Here is a 23,271-nt window from a genome sequence, read left to right as displayed (position 1 = left end):
AGTTGACACTCAGGAATTTGCAAGAGGAAGGATGATAGAGGGTTCGGCGCAGCACCCCCATCAGGAGAACCCTACACGGCTGGCCTCGTTGGCTACAGAAGTAGGCTTCCAGGTTTTCCAGTAGGCTGTTGGGGATGAGAAATTATTCAGGACTACTTGGAAGTGTTAACAGTTATATTTCTGTGATGGCACTGCAAGCTAGCTTCAGGTGTACCCCCTCCATTTGTTTTGCTTTCCAATTTGTCAGCAATGCATTTGTGATTACTACCATACAGTATGAGGGAAATGGTCCATATATGTGATAGAAAAACAATGGAGTATAAACATTTTATCTTTATTGAAAATATTGGAAGTTCCTATGGAAAATTTCCTAAGACCTAGATCTTACCTAGATCCTACTTTGCCTGGGACAGTCTGAGGTTGCGCCTGTCTCCTAGCATAATTACTCCTAGTATCTGTTTCATCCTAAAAAGTGTTGCAGGTTGGATGATAAATTATACAGCCACCAACTTAAGATATTTAGAAAGATACTTAATGTACACTGGAGGGGTCAAACTTTGGCTTTTACCCATTCTCAGAGCTTTCATGGACATTTACCTGGACTTACTATTTATCATTAAAACTATAAAGGATGATTTCTTTTTTAATTTAAATTCAATTGGCCAGTATACAGTACGTCATTAGTTTCAGATGTAGAGTTCAATAATTAAAGGATGATTTCTTAGGAGAAAATGAATAAGGTGAGATAATCAATCCCTGAGTCTTTCCTTTATTCCCTGGTGAGCAAGCCCTAATTATCTCAGAAGTGGAAAGCCAATGTGACCATTTAGAAGGGTGAATTTCCTCTGTGTCTATAACTTCTGGTGAGGACATGACAGTCCCGGATTATAGACTTGTTGGTAGCTGACGTTGTCTAACATGAGCATCTGGGTTGCATGATTGTTCTTCTTATGCCAACCAGGAAATATATAAGTAATTTATTAAAGCTTGCTAATGCGTATTTGCCTATTTTGAAAATAAAATCTTGTTCTGCTTGGAATTTAGCTTTACCGCTAAAACCAGTCTTTCTTTGTACTGTTTAATCACCACCACATCTACCTCTTAATCGTTAAATAATGGACTTGGAAGTTGTTTAATTATTTGTATGTGCCACTTCCTTCCATAATTTGTCTTCCCGCAGATGGAACTCCCAAAATTATTTCTGCCTTTAGTGAAAAAGTGGTGAGTCCAGCAGAACCAGTTTCCCTCATGTGCAATGTGAAGGGAACTCCATTGCCCACCATCACGTGGACCCTGGACGATGACCCGATCCTCAAGGGTGGCAGTCACCGCATCAGCCAGATGATCACGTCAGAGGGAAACGTGGTCAGCTACCTGAACATCTCCAGCTCTCAGGTCCGGGATGGGGGAGTCTACCGCTGTACTGCCAACAACTCGGCGGGAGTCGTCCTGTACCAGGCTCGAATAAACGTAAGAGGTGCTTGTCAAATCAGCTCCTCAAAAAAACACACATAACTCATGTAGTGGAGAAGAAGGTTTCTGCATGCACCGAGCTGAGTCTTGGAATGCCAAAACAGATTAACTGTTGCTTCCCATTCCCTGCCCTTTCCTTCTGACTCCAGAATGGCCCTGATTGGGTTAATGTGAAAAATGGCATTTTGGTTTCTTTAGTCAGCTTGTTCTCTTTGTCACTCTGAGATTTGTCCACTTGATCTGTCCTTTCCCGGTTTATGCTCTGCATGCTCTCTCCTTCCTCCTCTTCTTCTGTTCTTCCACATTCATGGTAAGCCTTCATGTACATGGTATTTTAACTTACATTCATAGTGCAACATGGCATAACCTCCATCTTCATAACCTATTTTACAGAGAGTTTAAAAACTGAATTGCTACCACTGTTTTCCCAAAAACAGCATGATGGTTCAGTGCAGACTAGTTACTTTTTGTTGATTAAATTGCCTCTTATCTTGTAATTCAAAATGTTCTAATAGAAGTAGTTGGTAATGAAAGTATTTAAAACACTCATTCAATTCATTTGAAAGTAATGAAGCTAAAAGGAAAAAAAAAGAACGTCTTAGTAGAAAAATCCAAATGCAGAAAAAATTGTTTAATTGAAAATGATGTTTTTACATGAAAATAATCTACATTTTTTTTAACTCAAGGAAAAGTGTACCCATTTCCACACATGAGATGTACCGTTAAATTATTTTCAAGAGTTTCTTTGTGTCTCTCTAGGGCCTGCAAGCATTCGACCAATGAAAAATATCACAGCAATAGCAGGACGGGACACGTACATCCACTGTCGTGTGATTGGCTATCCGTATTACTCCATCAAATGGTACAAGAACTCTAATCTGCTTCCTTTCAACCATCGCCAAGTGGCATTTGAGAACAATGGCACTCTAAAACTCTCGGATGTGCAAAAGGAAGTGGATGAGGGAGAGTACACGTGCAATGTGCTGGTTCAACCACAGCTCTCCACCAGCCAGAGTGTCCACGTGACAGTCAAAGGTAAGGCTGCTCTTCCTATCCTCACGCAGCTTGCCATTATTCAGCTCTTTCCCCAGAGCCACGAATTGGGGGGGGGGGGGGGCTAAGAAGCTGCATATCTTCAGGAGGACAGTTACAAAGACAAGAATGATAGAGCACGTCAGGTGTTCTGAGCCCTTTACTCCTGCATCTGCACAAGACCTGTGGTTGATGTAATTTTCTCTTCATATGGATATTTGGTTTGTTCTCCAGAGGATATGCGTGGTCAGTATCACCATAGAAAAAATAGACGTCACTGGCTTGGTTACCTAGTTGTCTGACACATCATTTTAAAACACATACAGATGTTCCTCCACTTGTGATGGGGAAATGTCCCAATAAACTCACTATAAGTTATATATACAGTAAGTCAAAAATGTAATATATCTCTCTTAACAAACATCGTAGCTTAGTCTAGCATACCTGAAATACGCTCAGAATACTTAACATTAGTCTACAGTTGGGCAAAACCATCCAATGGAAATCCAACTGTATAACAAAGTGTTGAGTAGATCATGTAATTTATTGAATACTATACTGAAAATGAAGAACGGGGGGGGGGTTGTATGGGTTAAGAATGGTTGTCATTTTTTATTGTTTACCCTCCTGACCACTGGCTGACTGGGAGCTGTGGTTCATTCGCTGTTGCTGCCCGGCATCCTGACAGAGTATTTACTGCATATCATCAGTTCTGGGGGAAAAGCTAGATCTAAAATTCAAAGTACAGTTTCTACAGAGTGCACACATCTTCCACACCATCATGAAGTGGAAAAAATAGAAGCTAATGCATTCTAATTTGGGCACCATCTGAATCTTTCTTTCCCTAAAAACTCCTAAAGTAAGTTCCTTTAGAATCCAACCAGAAGAGATTTTCTGTAACAGATGAGGGCTTCAAAGAATCTTCTCATCATGAATAGTTGAATAGGTCAAAACAATATAGGAATTGTATGATTAAAGGAACCCACAGAAAAATTTCTTGACTTCTAAGTGATTCTTTACATCATGGAATCTAACCATCAGGATGAACTTTAGAGGTCATGAAGCTCAACCACAATTTCTTTATCAGTAAAAACTAGTAATATGACAAGACCCACCCCAGGACACACAGCTTTGTAGTGGAAGACCCTTATGAGAAGGCGTCTCTTCTGTCCCCCAAGTCAGTTTCTTGAGCTGAACATAAAATGAAAATTTTCAATTATGTAGGTAATTACATGAAGCAGGTAATGAAAATAACTCTAAAATATTATGAAACAATTTCAAAATTATGTAGCAATAGCTTTCTGCATGCTAAGCTGTCTGGGCTGTCCCTACATACCAATAATTGTCTTTTAATGTCATGTGTGCAAAGTTGCATAGGTTTTCCACGGTCTTCCCCAAACTTTTTCTCCCCACAAACTTCTTTAGTTTACCTTTTTAGGATGCATATAAAGACACACACACATGCATGCACACACACGCATGCATGCATACATACAATCTATGTAATATGTATTATATGTCATATAACATGTATAATGTATTAGATACACTTGCGCATAAATATTTTTGAGTCTTTTAAAAACAGTTACATATCTTAAGAATTTCCTCAAATCATTAGAATTTCTAGGTAAATCAGACCATAATAGCTATATAAAAGTTCATTTTGTGGTTGTATTTATTTCTGTACCATTTATGAAACATCTGTTTGATGCTAGGTTTTACTCTAGGCATTGAGGAAAAAGGATGAAGAAGGTAGACAAGCTTCTTTCCCTGTGGAGCTTTCATTCCAATCAAGAGAGACAAACAGTAAACAAACAAAACAAGTGAATAAATCAGAAAATATTTTCTACTATTCAGTACTATGCAAAGATTTTAAACATGGTGATATCTTAAAGATTAGCTGCACTGGAAAATTAGAAGCTGTATTAAAAAATGTTTGTTACTCTGCTACCTTAAAATTCATCAGTCTATAATGCCCTTAGAATGAATGTCATATCCATACTTTGTTTTGTAACAGGATAAGTTGATCATTTGGAAATTACTGGTTTGCTGAGTTACGTGGATCTTTAAAACATTGACAGAATTTATTGAGTAAAATCAAAGTATCACCATAGTCTCATCAGAAAAGTCTTTAAGCATTGAGAAGCTGAGAGGCTCATAACAACAGATACAAGTTTTACAAAATTCTACTTTTGTGCTTGAAAGTGTGAATTTCATTATTTGCAACAAACATAGTTGTGATCATAGGAGAGGAAGGCTTGTACCCTTTTTTCCCCCCAGGACAATGTCTGCCAGCTGCACAAGCCTGAATACCTATCGTTTTTAGGTAGCCATTCTTTCAAGATACAAGAGAATTCCATGAAAAGAGTGGCTAGTTAAGCTTGTAACTCAAACAAGTACACAGGTATTTTGCTTCAAGACAGCAAACAGAAGTGTTTTGGGCGTTCTTCCCATTTTGTTACACAGAGCATAGAACACTGAAAATGATGTGAACTCAGAGTTTAAGTTTTATTTAAAATTATTATTTTTATGGCTTCATCAAGTGTTTTTAAATGAAACTGGTTTAAAAAAAATTAGAATTGTGTGGTGGTAAAAAAACACAGTGATGACTTGCCATGATTTGTGCTAAGGCCCCAGCAATTTTACCCATTGTTATTTTTGAGTATCTATCCAGATGTCAAGCCAATGAGAAAAGTAAATAATATCTCAGTGTTACAATGAAAATGGTTATCTTCTTACAAACCCCTGAAAATATTTTCAGAAGCTCTTAAGGGTCTCAGACTACATTTAGAAAATATCTATTCCAGTGCTAAACATTTCAATTATTTCTAAGGTTTAACAATTTTGGATGATGTGTCAAATGAATTTCTCCATGCATTTCTCTTTATCTACTTGTAAGATTATTTCTTTCAGGAAAAGTTGCCAGAAGTTATGATTGTTAGATAAATGGATACAAATACTTTAAATTTTAGAAAAAAAATGAATTCAAACAAAAATCATTTGAATCATTCACTTTTATTTTAAAAATCTTCTAGACCGGCATAAATCAGTGTATTAACCTTGATCCTTTTGATTTTAAGTGGCAGAAACCAACTTCAACTAGCTTACACCCAAAAGGAGAATTTATTGGCTCTTATAACCGAAGTATCCATCATTTTAGGGAACAATTTAATCAGATAGTTTTGTTTTCAAAACTTCTAAATGTGTATTCATTTTACATAGTAAAATGTACTCAATAAAGAAAGGTCCCCAAGCCGATCAGCACCTCAGAAAATAAATTCTATCCAAATAAACCAAATCCAGGGATCAGAAGACTCATGTTAGACTGTGGAGGCCAAGCAGAGACCACTGATAGAAAGTGTGAGGGAGGCGGCCTGGGGAGCTCACTTGGTGAAGCATCTGCCCTTGGCTCAGGTCATGATCTCAGGGTCCTGGGATTGAGCCCTGCATCAGGCTCCCTGCTCAGCGGGGCATCTGCATCTCCCTCTCCTTCTGCCCCTCCTCACCACTTGTGTTCTCTTTCCGTCTCAAATAAATAAAATCTCTAAAGGAAAAAAAAAAAAAAGAAAGAAAGAAAATGTGAAGGAAAGGGCCAGATGGAAGGAGGATGTCAGGTGAATCAACCAAATCAGACAGACAAGTAGAAAGCCCTCTAAATGCAAGATGACATTGAAACCGAGCAGATCCCTATGAAACCTACAATGACCAAAGGAGCAAAGCTAGAGACATCCCTGGAAGTCTCTAGCAGTAGCCTTCTAGGTGACAGGTTACATCTTTCCATGGAGCCCACCTTATGGGAATACCACACACTAACAAAAATTTGATTGGAAAGACTTTAACGGTGGGTTTGCCAAGAAGCCTGGAATACTGAACTTGTGAAAAACTGTGTTCAGTTGGTGTTGATGAGATGTCTATAAGTTTTTTCTGCAGATATCTGGGCAGAGGAGAGAGCATATCCTTTTGGAAAATCTTTGCTTCAAAAAATGTTTTAAAAGGAGCATTTTCAAAAAAAAAAAAGGAGCATTTTCTGGGGGTTCCTGGGTGGCTCAGTGGTTGAGCATTTGCCTTTGGCTCAGGGCATGATCCCGGAGTCCTGGGATCGAGTCCCACATCGGGCTCCCCACAGGGAGCCTGCTTCTCCCTCTGCCTGTGTCTCTGCCTCTCTCTCTCTGTGTCTCTCATAAATAAATAAATCATCTTTTTTTTAAAGGAACATTTTCTAAACTAAATACAGTTGTTGGCTCTCAGTACTCCAGAGTATTCTATCTTATATTTATTTAATTTCATCTTTTCTGTGTTGACAGATGAAACTGTAGACACCTAAAGAGGAAATTGCAGGCTAAATGGGCAGCATTAACCCTGTGTAAGCATGTGTGGGACTTCCCAGGTGACAAAAATTACAGTCTGGGTTCCTGTATATCACCTGACATCACCTTTATTTACTGATTCATCGGTCATAGTTCCCAGCTTTGCCCCCTAGATAATCGAGTAATTCAGCTTAAGATACCACTTCCATTTCTTGCTTAAGATGACTTTTAACTTTTAACTTATACACCATGAATAATTTTAGCCTTTACTCAGATGTCGTTAGAAAGGTTGTAACCAGAATGACTTCTGAACATGTACATTTGAATTTTAAAATGTTTTGAGATGAAATATGCAAATTAAGCCACACTCCGGTGGTCGGGATTGTAGTCTATCCATGCTTTTAAAAAATTAATAACCCTTACTGATTTCAATTATGATAAAGATTATGATAAGGGAAGAGATAAGAAATCAACTGAATTAGAGAAGACAGATTTTTTTTTCCTTTCTCTGCGAATCAGAGTGGGAAAGCAGTCTGTTCTTATAATATTTATATAAATAGAGCTCGATTACTTTTCTTGTGAGACTGTGCAGTGAATATTTTATTTAGATAATTTCAGAATAGTAAATACGATGGCTCATAATTTGGCTTCCTTGCAAAGTGGACTCACTCGTTTCCGTCAGTAATGCCACAAAGGGCGGGGGGACACTCTTTTCATCTCGTGACCTGACCGGGGGTTCTCTATTAACACTAAATGCTGCGCTGTTTGTGTGTGAGTTTATATGTAAGTATGTGTGAGTGTGTATATATTAGATTATATTTGGAAACAATTCTATTTTCCAGTTGTGTCTTTTTTGCTAATAGTCTTGGCCCTTTGCTTATTTTGTAGCATTGACTTAGGAAATTTGAAAAAAAAGAAAAAAACCTTCAAAGATCGATTTAAATACCCTGTTAATTATTGATAATGCCTAAACCTTAAGCAGTTCTGAGTTATATTAACCAATCAGAAGCACAATTGTGCTGCTTTCAAACCAGTTGGGAGAAATGAAAGTCAAAATCCCCCCCCCTTTTTTAAATTTCATTTCAATTTAACAAGCAGGGTTATATTTAACACATTTCAGAGCATTTTTTCCCTCATTTTAGGTGCCATATTGAACTTGAGTGGTGCCTAATTGAGTGTTTTAATTGCTAGGGACCAGCACTGCCAGGAAAGTTAATTGGCTGCTACATAAAAATGTCACCTTCTATTTATATTTATATAAAACTTTATAGTTTACAAACACTTTCATATGTGTGACCTTAATTAATGCTCACAGTGACTCTGCAATGTAGATAAAGGATAAGCAGGAAAACAGAATTAAGAGCAAGCAGGAGGCTTGCTCAGAGATGTCCAGGATTCAGGATTCAAATACACATCTTTGGATTCCAATACCACCCTGTAGTGTGTTTTAGAAAAGCAATCTGCATTGCAGTGGGAAGCCAGGAGGAAAGTGAGGAGAAATTAAGGCAAAGAACACAGGAAGCAGGCTGCTTAAAAAGTTAAGAAAAAAAGGATTATGTGAAAAGAAAAGGTGTGAGGCTACTGAGAGCTTCATTTAAGAAAGGGAATGAGACCTAGTGACACTGATGAGAAGTAAAAGGGGAAATGGATTTGGAAAATGAGGGTGGGGGAGGACCCAGGGCCACTTCAGAAGTCCTGGTCTGGGTGACGGAGAGCCTGAGACAGGGAACCTACGGTGTTAGTGGCTTGGATGAGGTGTATGGAAGGTAGGGTTTGGTTGAAAACATCAGGACCAGCGTTCTGGATCCAGACCATGAAAACTCTGAAATACAGACTTGGAGGGATCACATTAGTAGAGAGAGGCAGTCGACACTATAGGTAGTCAAGAGTGTCTGAGAAGCATCAAGCTTTCGGAATTATTTTTCATGAGTTTTTTAAATAAATGTTTGCCAGTAATGAGATGAGATGATGATGCTCGAAACACAGCAAGAGCGATCACAAACATTAGCTCCTTCATATTTCATTTCAGCACAGTACTTGTAGTGTTTTCCCTTCCTGATTTAACATGCAGCTTTCTCATGCCTGATTCCAAACCGAGGGAAGAATTAGGTGTCATTGGCAGCGTTTCCGACTAAACCGTAGGGACCCTTTGTGTTCTGCTGCCTGACAGGGATGAGCCTCTGCACAATCTGACATGCAGATCCTGCCTCCGGTGTGGCTCTTTATCGAACGCTGCACCTGCTCTGTGAACGTAGTGGCCTGGCAGTGTGGCCGTGGCTGCAGCTGGGGAGGTGAATGCTAAATTAAAAATAGGGCTCCGCGCCCTTTTCTCGGTGAGTGGCCAGGAGCATTGCCTGCTAACGATATCATTCTTCAGGAGCTCCTGACAGCTGATGTCTCTTGGCCTGGGCAGAGACAGAGCTCTGTGCAGAGACAACTTTGGCAGCGCCACCCAATTCCCCTTCCCATTGCCGACTCTTGCTCCTTTGCTGTACCAGCTAGAGCACCACCAGCCTCCCTGCTGTTCCAACTAGGCCCAGAACCTCCCTCTGACCGGGATGATGTTCCTCTCTCTTGGTCCCTTACACCTGTTCCTGCAGTCACTGATAGTACTGTTTGTAGAAAACGTGGTGTTTCAAGCTAGTTTTCTCCTTCAAGTGCCACCTTAAAGTTGAGCAGTATTTAACTTAGGGTCCTGTTTGCTGGGTCTTGTGTGGCCATGAACTGTAGTCACTCACAAAATTGTATTGACTTTCAGCAACTACGTAGGGAAGGTATCGTTCCTATTATGAATAATATGGGAGGAAACAGATCTAGTAAAGGAACGTAGGGGAAGACGTTAAATGTGTAATCCTTTTGTGGGACTTTATGATTTCAACTGGGAATTTAGAGTCTCTAGGTTAATTTAATATCCCAATGTGACAGAGGAAGGCTGATGAGATGGAGAACTTGCACCACCCTTGCTTGCTGAACTACCACCCTTCCTTGCTGACTGATGGGCCCAATGGCTGCATTTACTCCCCTGGCTGAGTATTCATGCTCTCGCTCTCGAGCTCCTACAAGAGAGAACTGCTTTGCTTTCATTAGGATGTCAGAATTGAGCTCCGAAATCCACTTGAGTGTCTTCTTCAGATGGGTTTGTCCTGGAGGTAGAAGGCCTTGTAATTTCCCCCTAATTCTGGAAAATTAAGCTGGTACCTTTCTTCAAGGAAACCCTTCATTAATTTTTTTTTTTTTTTTTTTTAGGAAAAACTACCCCACATTGTTTTTCTCTAGGTAGAGGAAAAGAGGAAGATTGTGTATTGGATTTGTTTTGAAGTGAAAGGATGCTGGTTTTTACTCAGTTAAAATTATGATAGTAGGAGAAATCACATTTTGCAATACTTGTGCTTGTTAAACATGGGAACTAGAAGAGGGAAATAATTAAGTAGAGATGAGAAAAAAAAGAATGACAAAAATTATTACACTTCTGCTGCCTAACCCATAATCAATCTCTTTGCAAATATGCACACTTGTGCGCATACCCATGCACACACGCATAGATAAAGACCCTCAGGGAGTGCTTAAGCAATAATGTTCTGATGATATTCTAAGTTAGAAAAAAAAAACCTTTTTTCAATGATCCAAAATCATACAGTAGGATCTTTTATGTAGATTGGCATATAACACAACTATACATGTTTGTGCACATGTGATATATGACATAAATGCTATTTGTGTATTTTACTTACATGTAACTGTAAAATATATGCATGGGTTAAAGTCATGTGTAAATAAATATTTATGTGCATTATATTCATATATAGATAGACATAAATGAATATATGAGAGATGCCAACATAGCATGAATAGACGGTACAAAGATAGAGCCAGAGGGTATAAATGAATGTAGAGATCACATACATGAGACTACCATGTAATACTTGCCTTGCCCTAGACTTACCTGAATTTTTCTAGACTCTGTCTGCACACGGTCTGTGCATATCCCACTCCAAGCTCTGAGCCCATCCTGATTCATGATCACCACACAGTTCTTCCACTTGTTGGATGCAAATCTGCCTTCTCTAGCTATCCCCTTTCTCCCTGGTCACATTACTCCCTCCAGGGCAGCACTGGACAACTCTCCTCTTTTTCCATTAAGCTCCCAAAGGAGTAGAACAGTGAGTCATTGTCTTCCAGCTAACCATCTCTCACATCCCTGGGAGAGAAGACAGGTGTGTCTGTTTCCTTTCAGAGAAACCCATCTTTCTAGGCCTTTTTTTCTTTTAAAAAAAATTTACTTAAATTCATTTTAATTAACATATAGTGTATTATTAGTTTCAGAGGTAGAGCTTAGTTATTCATCAGTTGCATGTTAACACCCAGTGCTCATTGAATCAAGTGCCTTCCTTCATGCCCAGCACCCAGTTACCCCATCTCCCCACCACACTCCTATCCAGTGACCATCAGTTTATTACCTAGAGTTCAGAGTCTCTTATGGTTTGCCTCCCTCTCTGTTTTCATCTTATTTTATTTTTCCTTTCCATCCCTTATGTTCATCTGTTTTGTTTCTTAAATTCCACATCTGTGTGAAGTCATATGATAATTGTCTTCCTCTTATTGACTTATTTCCCTCAGCATGATACCCTCTATTTCTATCCACATCATTGCAAATGGAAAGATTTCATTCTTTCTGATGGCTGAGTGATATTACATTATATAAATATACAACATCATCTTTATCCATTCATCTGTCAAGGGACATCTGGGCTCTTTCCATAGTTTGGCTATCGTGGACTTTGCTGCTGTGAACATTGGGGTGTATGTTCCTTCGAATCACTATGTTTGTATCCTTTGGATAAATACCTAATGGTGCATGGTAGATTTTTTTCCCCATTTCTTCAACTCTTGGTTTTCTGTAGCCTTTTGTTTTACAATGCTGAATGAATCCAATTGTTATTAGTGTATGTATATGACTTTTGAAACATGTCTACATGTTTCAAACACTTGTGTGTTTATTTTAATTAATCTTATTAAAGATTAATATTATTAAAGATTAGTCAGAAGTTATTTTAGATATTAGTTATATCGATAGTCCCATGGTTTCCATTTATTCTCTATTTCCTGTTCTCTACCTTCCCTCTGTACCAGATAGACTCATTCAAGGACTAATAGTTAGGTTTAAAATATGTGTTTATACTAAATGGTCATTAATATATTTCTCATCATATTTCCACACACATGAGGTTCTTTGTCCTAATTATTCAGTTCAGTCACAGAATTTGTTAATTTATTCAAGAAAGAACTAGTTGCTTGTTATGTGTATTAATCTAAGCATGGGGACAAAATATCCTGGTTCTACAGACCCGAGTTTTTCAAGGTGTCTAGGAATGATAACAACACCTCCGCATCATTCACTCAAAGACTCAGAACATGTTAGTGCTAAAACTCATCTAGTCTGAATCCTCACCATGAAGAAATTGAAAAAGTTGCAGAGAGTGCACAGTTGCATAGCTGGCCTGACTGCACGGACAGCAGTCTATGTAATCAGTTCTGCAAATTTATACTGATGTGAATATTGTGTGGATGGAATACAGAGGGACAAATATACTATTTCTCTCTTTTAGGCAATTAATGATATTGCTCCTTCATTACATCGCTAATTCAGTGCCCTGAAATTTATCAAACAAACTTAATTGACCTAGGGCTTAATTAAAATAGTGTAACTGCCTTTTTATACCCTTGTTTCACTATGACGTATTTCAGTATTTTTTTTTAGAGGGCGGGAGAGAGTATCCCAAGCAACCTCCATGCTCAGTGCAGAGGCTGGTGTGGTTGGGACTCCATCTCGCAAACCCTGAGATCATGACCTGAGCCAAAATCAAGAGTCAGATATTTAACTGACTGAGCCACCCAGGCACCCTGTATCTCAGCATTTTGCTCAAGAAATGCAGCAACTTGAAGTCAGTTATAATTAATAACCAAGCTTCTAAAGAAGGGTGACCTTTTCTCAGTCAGTGTCATGGAAAATACTTCTCAAGTAAATAACATGCTATTACTGACAATCCTTGTAAAAAAAGCTACTTGGAAAAATGAGCTAAGTTTTAAAATGAATGCCAGTGCTTTTACGAATCTTTCTTATCCCTGTCATGTAGCTTCACTGTCATCCCCGCTGGTTAGAGTCACATGGCTTTGCTTCCATCGATATAAACACAAAGTAATTGAAGCCCATTTGGATGAGTCTTTTCTCCACCTGGATTAGCAAGACCTGAGCTATGTTTCATTTTCCCTTTTTTTTATACTCATTTTATTTAAGTTCAATTAACCGGTATATAGTATATCATTAGTCTCAGATGTAGAGTTCAATAACTCATCAGTTGCATATAACACCCAGTGTCATTCCATCACGTGCCCTCCTTAATGCCCATCACCCTGTTACTTCCTCCCCCTACCCCTCTCCCCTCCATCAATCCTCAGTTTGTTTCCTAGATTTAAGAGTCTCTTATGGTTTGTCTCCCTCTATGATATTGTAGGTTGCATTTTCTTGATGCCATGATGATTTAAATAGCTTTTCTTTTAAATATTAGAGATGCCAGTTAGTCTGGATATGTCAGAAGATGGCTCAGTTTTATACTAAGTGTTCTGTATAAACACATTATTGCGTGGGGGAAAGGGGAAAGTAACCTGGCATCCTCCTCAGTCCAAGGTGACTCTAATAGTTAAATGCATAAATTCTCATGAATTCTCAAGTTGTTTATCATTTTTTAAATGTTAAAGAAGTGATTCATTTCAGCATGATATGGCTATGGCCATGAATACCTTCCATGAAGAAACATCTCTCATGACTAGGGATGAGAATCTCTTCTGGAAACCATCCAGGTCCTTACACCACAGCATGGTTGACAACCATTGGTTGACAATAGCAGAAGTGACCCGTGCTTTTTGAAAGTGCTTTTGAAGGAAATGCTGTCACCTTATCAGAGTTAGTTTTAGTGTTTTACCCCCACAAATTCTAAGCAATTTGTCTTTCCTCTTCTTTATGTGCAATTTGTAACTTTCCAGCTGATGGGAACAACAGTTCCTTTTTCTCTTCATTATAATTCTACATTGTGCCTTAAGGATTTTTTTCTTCCTAGGAATGCTTTAATTGTATTTTCTCCCATGGGCTTAATTTGTAATTTTAAACAATTTGGGGAGAAAAAGTTATTTTTCTTACCTATCTACTTATGTTGTCATATTTATGGCTCTGTGGGTCTCACAATCTGATCATCCAAAACACTTTGTTTCAAAAATCACTATAGAAGAGATAGTTACTATTGTCTTTGATTTATTCCAAAGTTACACCATGTTTTATGTCAACTGACTACTCTGTTGGCTAGTATTCAGCTTAGGGACCTTATACTTTAGGCCTCCACCTGCTAGGAACCCTTTCTCTGGTGCAAGCAGGGTGTGTATATGCTTGGCACTCGTGCATATGTGTGTTATTTTTTATATTTGTCGTGCTCTCTTGTATTTCTGAATTGAGCCTTTTGGGAGTCCTTGAGCTCTGACTCCAATATTAGCACTGAATTCTTACTCACTTTAGTTCTGTTTGATGTATATTAGTGAGCTTATGAATATGCATAACCCCGTGTGAAAGACAAAATTTCAGTTCTGGACACTGGCTGAACCTGGGACACCTAAATAAGTACAAACTAACCAACCAACCAACAAATAAACACAGACTTTTTAAAGGTAATGAGCAGTAAATATTTTTAAGATTTAATTATTTATTTTAGAGAGAGAGAGAGCATGAGCAAGGAGAAGCAGAGCAAGAGAGAGAGAGAGAAAGAAAGAGAGAGAAGCAGATTCCCCGCTGGCCATGGAGCCCAATGTGGGGCTCATTCTCACAACCCCTGAGATCACGACTTGAGCCGAAACCAAGAGTTGGGTGCTCAACTGACTGAGCCACTCAGATGCCCCAGAATCTTAAAATTATACTTTCAAACAATTTTTTCCTTGCTTCTATCAATGACAGAATATTTCTATTCTGTAGGAGAATAGGAAGATATTGTCAATCAAATACATAAGGGTCTTAATAAAGGAGAACCCAGCACACACAATGATTATCCTCTGGTCATAATCTGAAATGAGTAAAAACAACATGGATGGGTGGGTGGATGGATGGATGGATGGATGGATGGTTGCTTGGTTGGATAGATGGATGGTTGGATGGAGTATATATGGGCAGTTTTACAAATAGATTTGGCTTTGTTATTGACAGTAGATCAATTTTCACTTTTGGTGAAGCAAATTCTTGTAGGTTTGGTTCTCCAGGAAGCAAACTCTCTCCCTCTAAGAGAGAGTTTAGTGTATAAGGTGTTTATCAAGGAGTACTCCAACAATCAATGCTGTGGAAGGAAAGCAAAGAAGAGGGATTGGGCACAGGGAGGAGATGAGCTGTGGTACAGGCTGGTGACAGACTTAGCATCCCTGCAGGGAGCTCTGGAGAAAGAAGAGTCCTTCAGAGCTGTTGCGTTGGGACAGAATTGCCCTCCTTGATCAGTCATTGGAGGTAGTCACCCCAGAAAGAGCATGTCCCTTGTGAAGTGGATCTCTGCAGCTGGAACAGTCTTCAGAGTAGCTGATAACTGAAGGGTACTACCTGACATCATTCCCAGACTCTGGGGCACACATCTTTTCTTGAAAAAGAATCTGAGCTACATGTCTCCATATGCATCAACTCCTACCACTTACATAGATGCCAAACAGCTAGAGATATGCATCTTAAACACTTTCCCTAAAAATGTTTTCCTTAAATTGCTCCCACTTTCTATAATGACATTAATTCAATATTTCAAACAAGAAATGGAAAGGGGGGCACCTGGGTGGCTCAGTTGGATGGACATCTGTCTGCCTTCAGCTCAGGTCATGATCTTAGGTTCTGGGATCTAGTCATGTGTCTGGCTCTCTGCTCAGCGGGGAGCCATCTTCTTCCTCTCCTTCTGCCCTTCCCTCCATGCTCTCACTCTCTCTATAAATAAATTAGTAAAATCTTTTTAAAATAGAGAAATGAAAAGGATCACAGTGTATGATGGTCACCTAACTGAAGTAGACTTTTGTCATCAAAACAATTTGTAAGCCAGAGAACCTCTTCAGTTCTTTGATTCCTGTGATTTCTTTAATTTATTCAGGTAATATCTGTGCATTTACTGTTAATGGGCTGGAATTAGTAGGAGAACCTACAGATAAATAACTACTTCATAGCAGCAGGTAGTAGATGTCTTGAAAAGGAAGCAGCACAGGATGAGAAATATTTCAGCTCACTGTGAGAGAGCAGTGGGTAGATGAATAAGGAAAGCACTGATTTCAACATAACACCATCAAATAAATATGTATGCATGAGATCTTTTAGAAATAGAGATGATGACATCTACCATTCTGCTAGTGAGGTGGGATGGGAAGTCTGGAGTCAAGAAAAGGTTTCCTTTTTCAAGAGAAACTGAGTTGAGTCTCAAAGGAGCCTGAAGAGGTCTACAAAGTAGCTAACCTATGAGTTGAGTGTTCACGCCACAAGATGGTAGGGGTGGGAATGAGGTCCAGATGGGGAAGAGGCAGTAATCGGGGAAGGGTGGAGTTCCTTACATTCAGAGTCAATAAGACTGAAACAAAGAATCCCCAGTGGAGGCAAGCAGGATGAGTCAGTATAGAGACAGGCTTCAGATCTTGCGGTGTTTGTTACCTCTGCTTGCTTTCACCACCTAAAAGTGGTGACATAATGGAGTCAGAGGGACGTGAGCAGAGGGACATACAGCTGTGTTTCAAGATATTAATATTGTTGAAGTATGTACATAAGATGGATTGGAATGCAGAAAGATGAAAAAATAGGAAGCTTCATTAGGCTCAATTGAAAAAGTTTTAATAAAAGGTGGAGGTTGTGTGTTTGGAAGAAAAGGAGCCAGAGCAGGAGATATTGAGAAATGAAGTAGAAGAGACATAGCAGCCCACTGCTAGTGGCTGGAGAGAAGACAAATGCACAACTAGCAAGGCTTTTATTTTTTCTGAGCTTCTTGCAGTTAGGAGGTTTTTAGACAGAAAGAGAATGTGAAAGATGAAGCTTAGATTAATGGAAAACTCGTATGTTTGGTTGGGAATTTGAGATGCTTATGGGACATCAAGATGAAGAGAGTAGCAGACAACTAAACAAGCAGGCATGAAGTTTGAGAAGGAGTTTTTGGTTGATTGGTAGATTGGGGAATCAGTGGCATGGAGCTGACATTGGAGTGGAGGGGTAGGTAGTCATCAGGGAAATAGGAACGAAGGCCAGGATGGGGCATCAAGAAATGAGGTTTCTACCAGCATAGAATCAGTAGGGGGAACATGGCTGAACTACTTACTTCAGGTTTTTAACCTCCTTTCTGGTTTGTTGTATGAATTTTTCCAATGAATGAGGCACCCACCCTCACGTCATTTTGCCGTGGGATCTGTGAACTCGTAAACTTTTATAAAACACTCACCTGTTTATAAACACCCATAAGAGGCAGAGGTTGTGGCAACATTTATTATTCCTGAGAATATATTACTGGTTCATTTAATTTGCTTAAAAATAATTTCAAATTATATTTATCATACCAATAATTGAATAAACCTAATTCTAATTCTATACAGATGTATCTGTCTCTCTTGCCTCATGCCTGTCCTTCTCCAGCAGACACAGGTTTAAGACCAGCAACATAATTCATGGTGATTCGGGAGCTGCTCTGGCTCAGAAGATCAAGCTCACATAGCAGTTCTCAACTGGCCCAGATGGCCATGCCTAAATAAGCAAGGCTAGGTCTAACTTTATCTACCCAACTCACCCTGCCAGTAGGAGGAGAGATGGCTCAGTGGGACTTCAAGTTAGAAGTCCTGAGCTCTTACACTAATCAGACTATGAAACAGAGCCTCACCTTTGTCCTTATCATCTTGTTATTATTATGTCCTGGATATATTTCCCTTTCTATTCACAAATTCAGGCTTGTCTAATGTTCAGAGTATAAACACAAGTTCATTGTCACCTCTAAAAGGTATTTTCAAAACCTGTTATGCAGTTAAGATATACAAGGCACTATTCTTTCCACTAATTGTGGGAAGTATAGGTAGACTCAATACATCTTCTGCCTCTTTGGTCACTCTACGTAAGGAAATAGGCATGTGCACAGACTGCTATACTCATACTCACATGCCATCCATCCTGTGATACTTTCCACTGTACAATCTTGAATAGCAGCCTCTTGGAATGGGTAGAAGAGAGTTTAATCATGTTGTGATAACAGAGTAGAGAACTATACAGCATAGGGCTAGTAATTGACAATTTGGGAATCTAAAGCATGTTGTAAAGTAGCAGAATTGGACAAATAACTGGTCTTATGGGTGGAGAGACAGATGAATGATGTGCTCAACTCACAAGCCACACATGCTCATCAGCCTGATGATTTTAGAGCACAGCTTCCATTTCAGTGGACAGAATAAGGCTGTAAGCCTGTGAGGGTCCTGGGTATATCTAGTGGAGGACAGGCACCGAAGATGCATGTGTAATTGGAACTGAACTCTGAGAAATCAGCCATGGGATTTGCATTCCCATAATGGATAGTATTTACAGATACAATTTTTGGAGACTTTGGGAAGCAGGCAAGATATAAAACAGGAAAACTTCTTGAAGGATAAAAAGAGAGAGGTTGCTGGATGGAATGGGGAAGGGGAATTGGGAAGATGAGAATACCCATTGCTGTAACCCAGAAGACTGGCTTGAGGCAGGCTCCTTGAGCAGTCTGAGATCAGGAGCTATCAACCTGAGGACTGTGTGGAGCCCCAAGGCATTGAAGTACCATCAGAGAAGAGATGACAAATGTGGAGTTAATAAAATTATATATAGTGGTACAAACACAGCCCCTGTGTGTGTCAACATCCATGTAATGTATTTGACTTTTCCCAGTGGGCTCTGGGACAAAAAAAAAAAAGGTAGAAAGAGGAAAGAGAGCAATGCAAACTGAGCATCTTCTGTGCACCCCTAGGCCCTATGCCTGAGTGTTATGTGAAGCCCCCACCAACACTCATTAATTATATTCCTTGTCATCACTTTATGCAGGAAGAAATCAAATTGCGGACTTAGAGAAAGTGGATGAGGTAAACACTGCAAATTACCCAAGTTTGGCTGACACCCAACCCATGTTTCTTTTCTATGTCATACTTCCCCCTGGGAAGAAATAAAAGCTCTTTTTTTTTTCCCTGTGAAGAAGAATATACAGTTAATTCTTGAGAGACAACACATAGAAATGTATTACCCTGAGTTAACATTCTTGTTCAGGGTTTAGAAAGAGATAGAGTAGAAACTAACGTTTGGCTGCATTCATAGTTCCCAACTGCCTAGGAGAGAGGAGCCCCACAAGCAAAGGGAAATGAAATAGCAAACCTGGTCATTAGTGACATTTAGCAGATATTTACATGCTTCATGTAGGAAGGTTAAGTCCCAACCTGTTGTAGGTCACATTCCAGATTTCTGCTCCTGTGATATTACAAGCCTTCGCTGTCAACAAGATTCAGAGGATTTACCTTAAGAGGTGTACTAATGAACCATATAAAGCGAGCAGTGTGACTTTACCAAAGTTTTTACAAGCGTTTTTTGAATCACTTGGTTTACTTTTTGCCTTCAATTCTATAACTTACGAATGTAAAATATACAATTTGGGGACCTTTAAGAAAACTTAAGGGGCACGTAGGGTGGCTCAGTGGTTTAAGCATCTGCCTTCCACTCAGGTCATAATCTCAAGGTTCTGGGGTCCACCCCCATATAGGGTTTCTTGCTCAGCAGGGAGTCTCCCTCTGCCCTTCCCCCTTGCTCCTGCTATCTGTCCCTCTCAAATAAATAAATTAATTAAATATTTTTTTAAAAATATAATCAATGTATACACCAGACATGTGTTTATGGCTAAAGTGCTGGAGATAGTGAGATGAAAAGTGATATAATCCACAAATCTGTCTGATGGCTTAATCTCCATTTTAAAAGGCGCATCCTGATGTAATGTGGCAAGTAAAACAACAAATAATAAACTTGATTCTGACGTTATCCTGGGAAAATGACTTTTCCCTCTAACTGAATCCTCTTTTTTTAATCATGGAAATCTTTAATTATTTTGGATAGTTTTTTTTCCTTAAATATATTTTAAAATATTTTATTATTTTTCCTTTATAGTGACACCCCTCAATGTTTTATGTTACTAATGTTAAATTACATTTCTGGATGATATATAGCCATTAAGAGTTTCATAGATTTTATGGTCATATGTGGAATAAAAGAAACTGGGCAGAGGACCATAGAGGAAGGGAAGGAAAACTGAATGGGAAGTCATCAGAGAAGAAGAAAAACCATGAGAGACTCTTAACTCTAGGAAACAAACTGACGATTGGTGGAGGGGAGGTGGGTGGGGAGATGGGGTCACTGGGTGATGGGCGTGAAGGAGGACAGTTGATGCAATGAGCACTAGGTGTTACATGCAACTAAGAAATTATTAAACACTACATTTGAAATGAATGATGTACTATATGTTGCCTAGTTGAAATTAAATAAGAGAAATTCCATACAGGAATTAAAAGTGGATTTACACATGAAAATTGCAATAATATAGTATTCTATATTTGCTCATATATTTACTCTCACCAGAGAACCGCATACTTTCACATGGCCTTGTGTTATAGCCTAGTGTCCTTTCATTTCAACTTGAAATAGTTCCTTTAGCATCTCTTATAGGGCAGCCCCAGTGGTGAACTCCCTCTGTTTTGTTTATCTATGAAAATCTGTCTCTTCTCAATTTTTGAATTACAGTTTTGCTGGGTGCAGCATTCTTGACTGGCTGCATTTTCTTCTATTAACTTTTATTAAAAGATTTTATTTATTTATTTGAGAGAGAGAGAGAGAACAAAAGCAAGGGAGCAGCAAAAGGAGAGGGAAAAGCTGAGCAGGGAGCCAGATACAACATGGGGCTGGATCCCAGGACTTTGAGATCATGACCTGAGCCAAAGGCAGATGCTTAACTGACTCAGATATGCATGTGCCTTTTGGCTGGCTATATTTTAAAATATTTCAGATATATATTTTTCACTATATAATACATTCACTATAACTTATGATTTGGAGTATGTAACTAGACACTTAATTACATACTGTGATTATGTATTAATTGTGAACATGCTGGCGGTTAAGGGCAGTGTCCCCCAGCTGCTGTGCATGTTGTGTTCTTGGGTCTACTCTTTATAAGGTTTACGCCTGGTCACTTGCCCTCTTGTTTGCTAACTGTGCCTTCTCACTGAGCCTGCCTGAGTATGTCTGCATTCTTGGCATCTGGTCTAGGCTAAGAATGAGACAGCTGAGTGTTGTGATAGTTTAAAACACAGTGTTGAATGGAAGGACTGTGCTTTGAGCAGCACAAGTGAGAGTAAGTAGGCACATGGGCTTTCTAGTGTTTGTTTTCACTGCCTTGGAGATGGCGTCTTTAGACATGGCTCTTCAGGAGTGTTTTTCTATGTTTCAAGTTTTTGAAACGTACTCGTGGGACTACAGTTATATCCCTTACAGTTCTATAAACCAATGAAGTCCAGAAATTTTGAAATGATAGAATTTGTTTTTGTTTTCTTTTTAAATCACGATTATTTTTGGGGTGTCTGGGTGGCTCAGTCGGTTAAGCATCCAACTCTTGACTTTGACTGAGGTCATGATTTCAGGGTTCTGAGACTGAGCCCCATGGTTGGCTCCATGCTGAGCATGGAGCCTGCTTAAGATTCTCCCTCTGTCTCTCTCTTTCTGCCCCTCCCCGTAACTCATGTGCACCCACTAAATAAATAAATAAATAAATAAATAAATAAATAAATAAATAAATAATCAATCAATCAATCAATCCTGGTAGCTACTTCTTGTTTCTGTTCTTGAAAGTAACATGCACCTGATCTCCCTATTCTAGAACTTTCTTTCACTCTAAAAGTAGACAGTTTTATAATTAATAATCAGTGTACATCCTACATATTGTGTTCTTATTAAATAGATTGAGAATATGCTATGTCTTTCTTTCTTGAGCTGGGAAATAGAAAGTATGTCCTTATATTTGTCTTCTCCCTATTATAACTGGTAGAAATGGAGTCCTTTCCCTTGCCAATTCATCTTTCAACTTAACTGTTTTGTTTTTTTCCTCACCTTAAAGCCTCATAAAATAAAGCCAACACTAAGCAATGGATTTGTTGCTTGCAAGTGTCCTTGGAAGTTCCTGAACTCCCTGCTAACTCATTCACACCTCACAGAAACCCCTTTCTTCTACCAATAAGGAAATGGAGGCACAGAGGGGAGTTAAAGACTTTAGTTAGTGGCATAGCTGGACTTAACCCAGGTAGTCTGGGTCCGAAGTTCTTATCTTAAAAGAAATATGATTTACAACTCAGATAGCCAGTAAGTTCTTAGGTTTGTCTGAGGAGACTGACAATAAGTTTTGATAAGTAAGGAACCAAACAAGAGGAAATATAGTTACTTTTTTATTTTAAAAAAGATAGTTTATTCAGTGTTAATAATATGTATACCAGTAGTAAACATTTATGCCATTTGGAGCAACATTTAGAGAAACCCAAGCACTTTGCTACAAATTGTCACTTTCCCTGCCTAATATCAACTATGAATAACCACGGCCTAATCCAACCTGATCTTTTCTACTAGCACCAGGTAGCACCACAACCCAAGATCTTTTTTTCCCAGTGTCAGATCAATGCACTGCAGATTCAAAGCTCTAAGTTTACATGGAGAATCGCTGTCAGCAGTTTTGACATTGAATGCACTGGCACCTTAAACTTTTTTTTGTTGGTTGGCTTGTTGGTTTCTTTGGTAAGACCTGACTTGAGCCATCTATTCACTAGTCCTTCCAACTGGCTGTATTTGCAATTCTGTGTCCTAGATCCTATGCTCTTGAAAGCATATAGTAGTAGTAATAATAATATTAAATAGCAGAATAGCCACAGCTCTGCTCTGTTGACATCTGCTGCTGCCTATGACTATGTATGAAAGCTCCACTGGGCAGAGACTGATATATTATGTTCATTGCTGTGTGCCTAGCACACACAGTGTCATCAAGCACGTACCAGGAGCTCAATGAATGGTTTCCATTCAGATGTGTCTCAGGTTGATCGCTTACATCTCCCCCAAGTTGATAATTGAAATGTACTTACAATTGATATAGTGAACAAATTCTGTAGATATCCTTCTATTTAATAATTTCCTTCTATAAAATCAGCTGGTATAATAATTGGTTCATATTAAGTTATTGCATGGTTAATAATCTCAGTTTACAACCTTGCACATTTCCAAGTCTATGAAATAAAATTGGGAAGGTCTGAGCTCTTACTCTGGACTAGTTTTATGGCCAAAGGCAAAGTAATATCTTTGAGAATTACTTTCTCCATCTGCAAAGTGACACTGTGCATAATAACC

The 23,271-nt window shown here is 38.9% G+C and overlaps 1 protein-coding gene across 3 annotated transcripts in view; it reads left to right on the top strand.

Annotated features, from left to right (window-relative positions):
* DSCAM (DS cell adhesion molecule) overlaps positions 1-23,271 on the top strand; it is a 734,179-nt gene that overhangs the window by 446,964 nt on the left and 263,944 nt on the right. For all 3 annotated transcript variants that reach the window (XM_035709183.2, XM_049104780.1, XM_035709184.2), the window contains exons 7-8: positions 1,181-1,477; positions 2,233-2,508. In XM_035709183.2, coding sequence (XP_035565076.1) covers positions 1,181-1,477; positions 2,233-2,508 — 573 coding nt within the window. The remainder of the gene's footprint in view (positions 1-1,180; positions 1,478-2,232; positions 2,509-23,271) is intronic.

This window comes from Canis lupus, chromosome 31, assembly GCF_003254725.2.
Source record: "Canis lupus dingo isolate Sandy chromosome 31, ASM325472v2, whole genome shotgun sequence".
Taxonomy (NCBI): Eukaryota; Metazoa; Chordata; class Mammalia; order Carnivora; family Canidae; genus Canis; species Canis lupus.
Note: the sequence above shows the minus strand (reverse complement) of the source record. Positions and strands in the feature narration are given on the sequence as shown.